At 37.4% G+C, this 12,500-nt stretch overlaps 1 protein-coding gene across 3 annotated transcripts in view; it reads left to right on the plus strand.

The window, feature by feature from the left end:
- The first annotated feature begins 544 nt into the window (after positions 1–544).
- Positions 545–12,500, plus strand: part of LOC122265942 (uncharacterized) — a 26,052-nt gene continuing 14,096 nt past the window's right edge. For 2 of the 3 annotated variants that reach the window (XM_043035454.2, XM_043035452.2), the window contains exons 1-2: positions 545–666; positions 12,152–12,500. The exon at positions 12,152–12,500 is cut by the window's right edge and continues 35 nt beyond it. In XM_043035454.2, coding sequence (XP_042891388.2) covers positions 12,177–12,500 — 324 coding nt within the window. In that variant the 5' untranslated portion in view covers positions 545–666; positions 12,152–12,176. The remainder of the gene's footprint in view (positions 667–12,151) is intronic. The other variant, XM_086548439.1, reaches the window with a different exon arrangement.

A 12,500-nucleotide genomic window follows, 5' to 3' on the forward strand; every position in this document is an offset into this window, starting at 1 on the left:
TGGCAATCTTCTACTTCAATCGTACTGTGGCAGTAGCATCAAACGCCAATTAATGATATTCTGTATTTTCCGCGTTATTATTATACTGCTATATATCACTACTATCAGTATATCCAGCAGAATGTCATTATCAACGTTAATCTATTTTGCACTAAAGAAAATTAGAGACTGGCATCTTGTTGGAGTGTTGAAAATACTCCAACCTAATTTTGATATCCTTTGACTTCCATGTGAATGTAAATTTAAAAAAACCATCCACATATTTTCTGTACCTTTGCATCTGATTCACTCAGACATAGATACATCGAGACACATTTCTCTCCGTCAATTTCCAGTATTCCCCAACGCGCTTCGGTGGCGCAAGGGGGCGGAGCTTGCGGCCGGACTCGCTGCTGATTGGCCGGTAGTGAGAGGCTCACGCGAGATTGGCTGGCGGGGCTCGCGGTGGGCGTTCCCGGCGTAGGTGAGGGGGAGTTGCCCCCTCGGCGCTCCGGGGAGGGGTGTAAGGGTAGGTGAGAGGATCCGGCTCAGTGTCGTGGTGGTAAGGTGACCTCATTGACGTGACCCCGTACCCATCAGGGTGACCCTTCCAACGTGACCTTGTATGGATGGAATATTAACAGAATTGCATAGTTAGTTGCCAGCCAAAGCTCCACCCATCAGAAGGTAAGGTTTTATCCTAATTTGAATCCGTGATGACACTCACGGGTTTTGAAGTGCACGGGCGCCTGTGTCGAGGCCGAGTGTGTAATCTGGTGATTTTATCTCAAGTTTCAGCTGTTGCTTATTGTTGCTTCCTCAATCACAACTATTTTCAGCAAATGGAATAACTGCATGACCTGAGATGACACCATATGGTTCTCCTCATGCGGTTTCACTGTCTTGTTTATGATTCGAAAAGCATTTTATTTATTATAATATCGCCCAAGGGTATTGTGAAGATGAGCAACCTTTATTGCATGGAATAGTCGGTAATATTTCCAAAACCATGTGTGTAAAACGAAGCGCCAAACACATTTTCAATCATACTGTAATACAATAAACATTCACAATGTTAATAATAACTAATGCTAAGCAATGTTAGAAAAAATCATCAAGTGTAAAGATAACAACAATTGAAATGTACAACACCAATGATGATGTTTATAACAATACTTCTCCGAAATACCCCTCGTCCACCGTGCGCCATATTGCCGGAAGCACTTGAGGAGCAAGTCATGCCATCCCAATAACTGTCAGACAACGCAAGACTCAAAACAAATGCTCCATGATAACTACCGAGTATCATAGGACTATTAATAATTGGTCCGTTAATTTCAGCTTAAAAAATAAATGAATAAAAAGAGACATAGAAATATGTAAATATCTATTTTCGTCGGTCACTATGGATGACAAGACAAAGATCTTTTTGCTGAATTTCTATAGTAAGGTACAATATAATTATAAACAAAAGTCAAGTTCAAATACATGACCTAAGAATATATCAGGGAAATGGAAAACAAGTGAATAAACCATTTGCGAATCTAAAATTCGATCAATTTCTGCACAACAGCATGATATGAACCATTCAAAAATCAACAGTTAGAAATATAAAAAAAAACGAATGCATGAATGTCTCTTTCTCCGAAGAAAACATAGAACATCAACTCAACTGAATAATCATAATCTAACTGCTAATTAACATGTACATGTAATATAACTTTTAACACTGTATAACAATACATGACGCACGCACATCATGCAGGGAAAAGGTTCACTGTTGACCTTCATGCACGAGCGAGATGCGAGGAAATCCTTTGTTAGCAAATTAAACTTGTCAGCATATTTCTCTATCTTCTGTCGGCATACAGTATATGAATTACTAAACGTGTGAACACACATGCACTTGAACAGACGCACCCACTCACGTTTGAGAGAGAGAGAGAGAGAGAGAGAGAGAGAGAGAGAGAGAGAGAGAGAGAGAGAGAGAGAGAGAGAGAGAGAGAGAGAGAGAGAGAGAGAGAGAGAGAGAGAGAGAGAGAGAGAGAGAGACAGAGAGAGAGGGAGAGAGAGAGAGAGAGAGAGAGAGAGAGATGCTGTGAGAGAAAGAGAGAAATGAGAGAGAGGAGACTAAATACCGAACATGAAGATTCAAATCAATCCATGATAGCATTCCTCAGACACGCGAGCACAGACAAAAACCGCCTCAACCCATAAACCAATAAAAAAAAGAAAAAACAACAACAATAAGAGACGAAAACAATACCCATATATATAATCACCGCCCCCCTCAACACCCCCTCCCCCCTCCCCATCTCTCTCTCTCCCCCCAATTGAAAAAAAAGGGTAAACCACTCACCATTGCTCTGAAGGAGATTAACTTGAACAGCTGACTGGACAGTGAAAAGGTTAAACGCCGACAATGAATTAAATGAAGCGAGTGTGAAATGAGGGGATGAATGGACCACGCAAGAGTGGGTAAGGGGGTTAGGTGGGCAAGAAGTGGGCGTTCAGGTGGGTTGCGGGAGTAGGTGGGGTGGATAAGGCAAGCGAGAGGATTGGGGAGGGCGGCTGTAAAAGGAGAAAGATGGAGATGGATAGATGGAAAGAGTAGGAGAGAGACAGAGAAGAGAGATATGAAGCGAAAGGGGAGAGTGAGAAAGAGAGAGAGAGAGAGAGAAAGAGAGAGAGAGAGAGAGAGAGAGAGAGAGAGAGAGAGAGAGAGAGAGAGAGAGAGATAGAGAGAGAGAGAGAGAGAGAGAGAAGAGGAGGGAAGGAGATAGATATAGAGGGGGAGAAAGAGAGCGAAGAGAGTAATGGAGTTAGGAGGGGAGATATAAAGATAGATAGATAGATAGATTTAGATAGATAGATAGATAGATTTAGATAGATAGATAGATAAATTTAGATAGATAGATAGATAAATTTAGATAGATAGATAGATAGATAGATAGATAGAAAGATTTAGATAGATAGAAAGATTTAGATAGATAGATAGATAGGAAGATAGAGAGGGGGTTGGAAGAGAGATCGAGTAAGAGATAGATATATAAAAACAACGAGAACACAAACAAATAGATAGACAGACAAACAGATGAATAAGTAGATAGGTAGATAGTTAGAGAGAAAGAGAGAGGGACAGAAAGAGATCACGAACGGGTGACCGTATATATTAGCGAAAAATAACGAGTGAGCGATGATTCATAAAGAAGGCGAGAAAACGAGGGAATAAACAAACGAGCGAGCGAAAGAGAAAGAAAACGAGAGTGAGAGAGAGAGAGAGAGAGAGAGAGAGAGAGAGAGAGAGAGAGAGAGAGAGAGAGAGAGAGAGAGAGAGAGAGAGCAAACCGAACGAGAGAGCGAGCGACAGAGCGAAAGAAAGATCACGGTCGAGAAATTGAACGAGAAAGCGAGAGAAAAGAGTGAAAGAGCAAGAGAGAGAGAGAGAGCGAGAGAGAGAGAGAGAGAGAGAGAGAGAGAGAGAGAGAGAGAGAGAGAGAGAGAGAGAGAGAGAGAGAGAGAGAGAGCTGAGAGAGAGGGAGAGAGGGAGAGAGTGGAGAGAGGGAGAGAGAGGGAGAGAGAGAGAGAGAGAGAGAGAGCGAGAGCGAGAGAGAGCGGGAGAGCGAGAGAGAGAGAACGAGAGAGAGAGCGAGAGCGAGAGCGAGAGAGAGAGAGAGAGAGAGAGAGAGAGAGAGAGAGAGAGAGAGAGAGAGAGAGAGAGAGAGAGAGAGAGAGAGAGAGAGAGAGCGAGAGAGAGAGAGAGAGAGCGAGAGGAGTATTATCCTGATCCCAGGCTGTAGCGGAGGCGTATCAGGTGACCCTCGCTCGCCAGGTGACGCGGGAGGAGGAGGACCTTCCTTGCCTTCCGGACGCTGAGGAGGGGGGAGGAGAGGGGGGAGGGGGGAAGAGGGGGAGGAGGGAGGGGAGGAGAAGAAGGGAGGTGAGGGAAGGGAGGAGAGAGAGAGGGGCAAGAAGAGAGGGAAAGAGAAAGAGAGGAAAAGGCTCACATGTGCGCTCCTCTTCCTCTTGCCCTCCTTTTTTCTTCTTCTTCATCATCTTCTCCTCCCCCTTCTCATCTGCTCTCTCTTACTTGTCTACTCCTCCTCCTCCGCTTCTTTCTCCTCTTCCTCCTCATCCTCTTCCTCCGCCCACTCCTCTTTCTTCATTTTCTCTTCCTTCTCCTCATCTTCTTCCTCTTTTTCTTCTTCATCTTCCTCTTCCTACTCCTCCTCCTCCTCCTCTTTTTCCTTCTATTCCTCCTCCTCCTCCTCCTCCTCTTTCTTCTCCACCTCTTTTCCTTCTTCTCCTCCTCCTCCTCCTCCTCCTCCTCTTTTTCTCCCTCCTCCTCCTCCTCCTCCTCCTCCTCCTCTTTCTCCTCCACCTCCTCCTCTTTCTCCTCCTCCTCCTCCTCCTCTTTTTCCTTCTTCTCCTCCTCCTCCTCCTTCTTCTCCTCCTCCTCCTCCTCTTCCTTTTCCTCCTCCTCCTCCTCCTTTTCCTCCTCCTCCTCTTTCTCCTCCACCCCCATGCTACCCCAAGGGCGTTTTCTGCCACCGAGTCAAGTCCCAACTTCAGCCGCGGGGGAATTGCTTTCTTGAGTTACCTTCGTCTGAATGAGATAAGGACTAACGTGTGTCTGTCTGTGAGTCGCGTTATCATCCTTATTATCATTATTATTGTTATCATTATCATCGTCGTCATCATTATCATTATCGATAATGTTATCATTACCGTTGTCGTTATCGTTATCATTTTCATTATCATTGCCGTCATTATCATTATCACTATTTTATCATTGTTACAGTTATCGTTGTTATTATTGTTATTGTTATTTTCAGAATGATGATGATTATGATGATCATTATTATTATCATCATTATCCTCCTTTTCCTCCTCTTCATTATTATATTTGTGTTTCTTATTGTTACTATTATCACCGTTATTATTGTTATTATTATCTAATCAATAATTTTTATAGTTATTGTTATCACTGTAAACATTATTATTACTCTTCTCATCGTAATTATTATCATTATTGTTATGGTTGTTGTTATTACGTTTATTATCATCACATCATCATCATTGTTATCATAATTATCATTATCATTATCATAACCACGATTATCGATATTACTGCTATTGTAATTAATTGTTCTAATGATGTTGGAACCATTCATGATACTATCTATAAAACTATTTATGTAACTGATAACTCAATGATTGTAATGATAACAATCATGACAGTGATATTAATGATAATAACAATAATATTAATAATGATTATGGTGACAATATTAATGACAATAGATATAATTAAATCTTATCATTTAAGCTTATTTTCCATCTACAAGTACTTTATGATTTGACTATATACAATTTCATTATAATTTATAATTCAGCTTTTATAATTAGTATTACTAGTAAAGAAAGTACTTTTTGTCACAACAACAGGCATCATAATGATAGCAATAACGAGAATTCTAACGTTAAAAAATTACATTCAAACATTAAAAAATAACACGCAGACATTCAAAAGTTACATTCAAACACTCAAAGATTACATCTAAACGCTAAAAAATCATTGAACATCCAAAATTTAAATAATTCAAACATCCAAATATGATATCCAAACATTCAAAAGCCCAATTAAACATCCACATACATTCAAATTATCGGATAAAGCGCTTAGAGTGTATCTTAATCCAGTATCTAAAATCCGGACAAGAAATGCCGGATTACAGGTGTGTGACCCCACACACCTGTAATCCGGAAGCCCTCTGTCCCTTGGCTCGGCTTGGCTTTTCACACATCCGGAATTACCGCTATCTCTTGAATGAAAAAGTGTGATGGATGTTGAATGAGAATTGAATGTTTTGCTGGATATGTTACGCAGGAATTGGGTGTTTTTGCTGTGATGTGATGGAAAGTTTTCGGGTGTTTGTGATGTAGGCTGGTTTGACTGCTTGTTTGTTTTTTGTTTTGTTCTTGTTTTCTTTGTTTATCTCTTTATCGTTATATGGATTTTGTCAAAGATGGGTGTGTGTATTTTTTATGTACGGTTTATTATTATTACTACTGATAACATTATTTATGAATATATCCAGTCTATCACTGTTATAATTATTTTCTTTGGTACTATAATTTTCATTATTACTATCATTATGATCATCATTATCATTATCATCATCGTCATTACTATTATTATCATCACCATCATCTTTATTATCATCATTATTATTACTATAATTTTTTATGAGTTTTATGATTATTACTATCATCTTTGATATGATTGTCATTATCATCCTTATTATCATCATTAGCACTGATTCCAATAATATTGTTACTATTACTATCATCGTTATCATCATCATTATCACTATCACCATCATTATCATCATAAATTATATTATCATCATCATCATTATTATCATTATTAGTAGTAATAACAATAGTGATAATGACAATAACAACACTGGTAACAATGATAATGAAGATAGTAATGATATTAACTTAAATGATACTTATGATACTAAGATTACTGTGTGTGTGTGTGTGTGTGTGTGTGTGTGTGTGTGTGTGTGTGTGTGTATGTATACATATATATATATATATATATATATATATATATATATATATATATATATATATATCTTGACCTTAGTACGCATTTCTCTTGCTTTTTAATTATATGCATCGGTTCCACAGATACGTTCTTCTCATGAATAGTGCCTCCATTTTCTCAAATCCGAAAGTAGATTCATTCTAATAAAGATGTCTTGTTAAGTGTCTGCCGCCGTCTTTTCCACTGGCAAGACACCGGTTTTACGACAGGCATGGTGGGGGCGGGGTTTAGACATCTGGGCGGGGTTATATATAAACGTCTTTGCGGGGAAACGTAATGCGACGGGATGCAAAAACAAAGGGAAAAATAGCCGAAGGAAATCTCTGATGAGATATGTAATGTTTTTGTTGTTTCTTGTTTGCTTAGATTTTTTTTGTTTATTAATCAATTTATTATTATTTATTATTATTATTTTTTTTTTTTTTTTTTTTTTTTGGGGGGGGTATCTAAATAGCGTGTGAAAAAAGCTAGTTAGAGCACGGCTTAATGAGATAACTTTGAGGCAATACCGATATATTCCTTTCAATTAAGGTACAGATAACGAGATAAGCGTTACAAAAAACAACAAAAATATCACCCTGCATAATGATAACCACAATTAACAACACAGTTATAATGACCTATATATCCGTAATCATCAGAGAAATAATAGAGACGATATCTACTGTATGCTTTGACACCGAAGTGGATTTTGAGCGAAGCGCAAGCAGGGGATCCGAGCCTACCTCCTTTAAGGTATCATATCATGACTGTATCTTTTGCAACACTATTATTATTACTGAAATTAGTATTTTTATATTTATGACTTCAATACACACGTTCATTTGTATATTCAAGTCTTCACCGCGATGTATTCATCCAGAAAACACAAATGTAAAAGCATATCATATTCTTGTCAGGATTTTGTTTACCTTGAAGCTGGTGAGGATTTTTTGCATATTGTTGGCATAATCGAATTGATAAAAGTACTAAGAGTAATGATTACGGTAGCGGTATGATGAGTGGCGGTAATAATACAATGAATATATTTATAATGATTATAATAGTAAAAAAAACAAAAAAACATAATGATTGCGGATAATCGTAATGACAATAACGTGTGATGATAAAAATGTTAATAACGATGTCGATAGTGTTAGTAATGATGATAATAGATGATAATGATCTTAATTATGTTGATGGTGGTGGTAATGATAATGCAGGTAAAAGATTAATGACAATTACGGCGACAAAATTACAGTGTTCTTTAATGATGAAAATAATGCCAAATAAAAGTACATATAAAAGTAACGATGATATCTGATGTAAAGGTCAAGAAGAACTTAATGATATATAAAAAAAAAATGTAGCGGTGTTATTGGTTTAAGAAATCATAGTACTGAAAATAATCATGTATTTCTTGCTGTTGTTGTAATAATCATCAGTGTGATATTTATTGTTAATCATCATAATCATTATTATCAACATCAGTATCACACACGCTACCAAGCAGGTTTTACTCTTATTACTGACACTTGAATTGTTATGATCATCATTATTGTTTTATCAACATTACTTGTACTCTCAGCACTTTATCACTATACTTTTGTTGTGTTTTTAAGATTATCATTGCTCTTCGGTTCCTGTTGTTATTCCGACTGCCTGATTTTTTTTTTTTTTTTATTGTGTTATTGTGTTTATCATCAGTATTTTCATTACTTATAACTATCAACATCATTTTGTTGTGATTATGAATACTATATGTGTTATATATTCATCATATGCATCAGTGTGTTATATGCTATAAATACCATCTTTTTATCATTTACCGTTTTATCTGTATATGCAACTATCTAATTTCCTTGATAATAAACCCGTATTGTTATCATTGCTGATACGAAAATACGGTAACAATCTATTCCGTCCTTATCTTTCTTCAGGTCATCATCTTTAGGTCCTTGATATTACCACTAGGCGGTTTGGTGTGGCAATTCATTAGATAAGATGAAATTGGAAACTTTATCGGTTATGTATTTTCATACTCATTTCTAAATTCTGTGGTATTTTCGCCGTTACACTTTGTGTTTACATCTGCTCTTCTCTCTATTGGGCAATAGTTCTGTGCGTGTTTCTGTCTCTACACGTTTGACTTGAATTTTCTTTTTCTATTTCTCTCTTTCTCTCTCTCTCTCTCTCTCTCTATCGCTATCTCTATCTTTATCTCTCTCTCTCTCTTTTTCTCTCTCTTTCTCTCTCTCTCTCTTACTCTTTCTATTTCTCTTTCTCCTTCCATTTCTCTCCCTCTCTCTCTTTCTCTCATGATATCATGATATTGATAATAATGATTATGAAACTACTACCAATGATGATTTTGATAGTAATCATAATGATGATAATGACAACATTAATGATGATAACTGCAACAATATGAATAATTTATTTTAATCAAAATATTAACAATTTCATCAGCAACAACCATAACATCGATAATAACGATAGCAGGAATATTATTGTTTACGATGATAATATAGATGATTATCATAAGAGTTATGTTAACTGGAAAATAATACTAATGATCGTGTGGATAATGATCATCTATATTACTGCCATTATTTTGGTTACATATTTCATGTTTTATTATATTTCCTATTCATGAAGAATGACGTTTATATTTATTGGGAAAACGTAATATTGGCGTAATCTACTTTGAATTTTGTCTTTTACATGTTTTTAATACTGTCATGTTTTAGGCCGTATTTGAAAAATGGGTAGAACCGACCGTAGAGTTAAGTCTGATATTATTGCAAAGAACGATGTATTGGACGCAATGTTATTATTCTTAGTTGCTGTGCCTGTTAGGAATTTCATATAATTGTGTCATTTTAGAATTATCAATTTTGGTGCAATTTTCGCTGCAGACACTCGACACGTGCAATTATCGAAAAACACTTCATCATCGGCGATAAATTCCCCATAACTTTTTACAATCTACCCACAATTCTTTCCACGCATTGCAACTTTCCATATCACTCGGAATTGCGCCACCGTGTACATAGCAACGCAGGCCGGACCGTTAGTGTGAGCAATCTTAGCTTTAGCTCGCGAAGAAGAAAGCAAACCTGAAAAGTGGGTATGAACAAAAAAAAAAAAAAAAAAAAAAAAAAAAAAAAAAAAAAAAAAAAAAGAGAGAGAGAGAGAGAGAGAGAGAGAGAGAGAGAGAGAGAGAGAGAGAGAGAGAGAGAGAGAGAGAGAGAGAGAGAGAGAGAGAGAGAGAGAGAGAAGAGGCGGGAGCGCGTTTTCTTTTTTTTTTCTTTTTTTTTTTCTTAATCTATGCAAGTTTAGAATTTCGAGGAGTTTTTGATAAAGCGCTTCTGCTCACACAAAACTGTAAACAACGTCAAAGTCAAATGAGCGTCAGTGTTATTATCTTCTTTGAAAATGGATGGGGATTATAGAATAGCTTATATACTTATCATCATTCGTTCTGTACTGCCACTTTTCTCATTATAAATGCCGATGAGTTCCGTTGATATGCGAATATAAATGTATAGAAGCGGCGAGAACAAAGGCTTGTTCTGCCAAAGCATTGGTCATATGTAAAAGTTTGTGCAATATTATTGTGTGAAAACATTTCGGCAAAGAGAATTAAATGGATTTGTTTCGTAATCATAGCGTTCAAAATCTTTATTTCAGATTTGTCATATTGTCATATTAAGGGAGTTACATGTTTGTAATAATCTTTTGCGCTGTTTTAGCTCTTATAATGATTATGATTAATAGCGTCTGATTATAATCATTACCATAAATTGCCGTTACTATAGATTAATATCATCACTTATTATCATTATTGCTAATTATTCTTATTACTTATCATAGATTACATTCCAATACTTTAGCCTCATTTTCAGCATCGTTTTAAGTGGTATAGGTATCAATACATTTAACATATTGATTAATTATTTTTGTATCATATTTAACTGTATTGATATTGATGATAGTTACATTGAATAAATGTATTAATGTATATAATCATACGAAGTTTAATTGTCATCATTAACAACGTTTTTGCCTTTGTTTCGTTTGACATCCAATTACTATTAGTAGTTCTAGTAATGAGAATAATGATAATGACCATGCTTATGATGATTAATAATTATAGTGACAACTACAACAATTAATGACAAAAACAAACCCAGCAATAAGAACAATGAAAACAATAATCTTAATATCTCTGCTAAAGAAGACTGTTTTAGTACAAGATTTATTACTACTGTTTCAGTAAGTTGATGTCATTTGTGTGTATATATATATATATATATATATATATATATATATATATATATATATATATATATATATATATATATATACATATATTAAGGGCATTAACATTCTTATCATTATTGTCCTTATTATCAATATAACTATCATTATTATTATGATTATTATTACCATCGTTACTTATTCATCCATCTATTTTCCCCAGCCTCCGGTCTACCTCACTATATAGACAAACAATGAATGCAAACAAACAGAAAAAAACACGTAAAGCCATCTAGGTTTCCGATTTACTCAAAAGAAAGTAAGCAAAAGAAATCTTATCTACGAGGTATTATTTTGTTCCTGATTGGAAGAAAAATATTGAAGTGCCAAAGGAGAATGATTAGATTAAAAGCTTGATCTTTTATCTTAATCAAGTGAAATGTTTTCCCTAAGCTTTTACTTTTTTTCCATAGTAGTGTTATCTGTAAGATTTCAGTCATTTTATCAACTGACCGATTTCTCCTATTGCGTACAAGCCGATAAGGATTAATTCTGGATATCTGTCATGGGATTAGATATAAAATTAGCTCCTCATGTTCTTTCAGGTATCATGTGAGTTAAATTTGGTTATCAGTTTCTTCTGGTTAGATATTTATAAATCAATCTGTAAACATTTCATATGGAAAGTTTATACGTGATCTAATTGATATTATAGATACGAACCCCACGCTTATATCAAACCTCGTTTCGAGAAAAGAAAAACAGAACCAATCGTCCATTAAGAAACAGATCGACGAAATACACAATAACTCACGCTCTTCTAAGGCTTTGGTGAAACCGCAGGTAGGGAAAGCTTGATTTTGCGTATGTCGCGAGTCAATAAACAAGGCAGACCACAAGTGCGGAAGCTCCTCCCCCTTCCCAGCGCCAACCAATCAGATCAGTGAACGGTTGGTTATCACTGGCTCAACCACCAATCCCCAGTCGAGGCGGAACGATCGATGCTTGGCGAGGGGGGAAGAGAGAAAATAGGGAAACCTCACTTGCAGAAAGGGAATATTTACGGAACAATTGCTTGGCTAACCAATTTCCACCTGATACTGAAAAGGTAACGAGCGCCCAACTACGAGAGGTAATCATTGACTTCGGAGGCACAAAGGGGGAAGCCCCCGGGATGCAAGATGCCGAGATTGCCTCATTGGAAGGTAGTTCTCGCGTTGGCTTCCGCCGAAGGTGTGGCCGCGTTTATGTGTGTGTGTGTGTAATCGGCGGCGGAAAGTGATCCAACTAAATTAAGGTTTCCCGTGTTAGCAGGTGGGCGTAGCGACAGAAAAAGATGGACAGCTGCTACGTTCCAAACAACCCAGCATACACTGACTGCTGGAGGCCGCTGTCACCCACCTGCGGCCAGGCGCCCGTACTCACGCCCCTGCGGCCCTTGGCGGCGCCCAGCCCGCCCGTGCACCCGCCGCCTGCGTACCCGCCCGCGCGGTCTCCTCTTCCGCCCTCCAGCCACGCGCCGGACTTCACGCCAGCCCGCACGCCGCCAGATGCCTCAGAGTCTTCGATGTACACGTCGACCACGCCCCCTACCCACTCCACCTCCGTGGCGACGACGATGGGCGCCTTCCCGCCCCTGTTCGACCTGGAACCCCTGCCG

This window comes from Penaeus japonicus, unplaced genomic scaffold, assembly GCF_977035675.1.
Source record: "Penaeus japonicus unplaced genomic scaffold, GWHDUDI00000001_assembly GWHDUDI00000020, whole genome shotgun sequence".
NCBI lineage: Eukaryota > Metazoa > Arthropoda > Malacostraca > Decapoda > Penaeidae > Penaeus > Penaeus japonicus.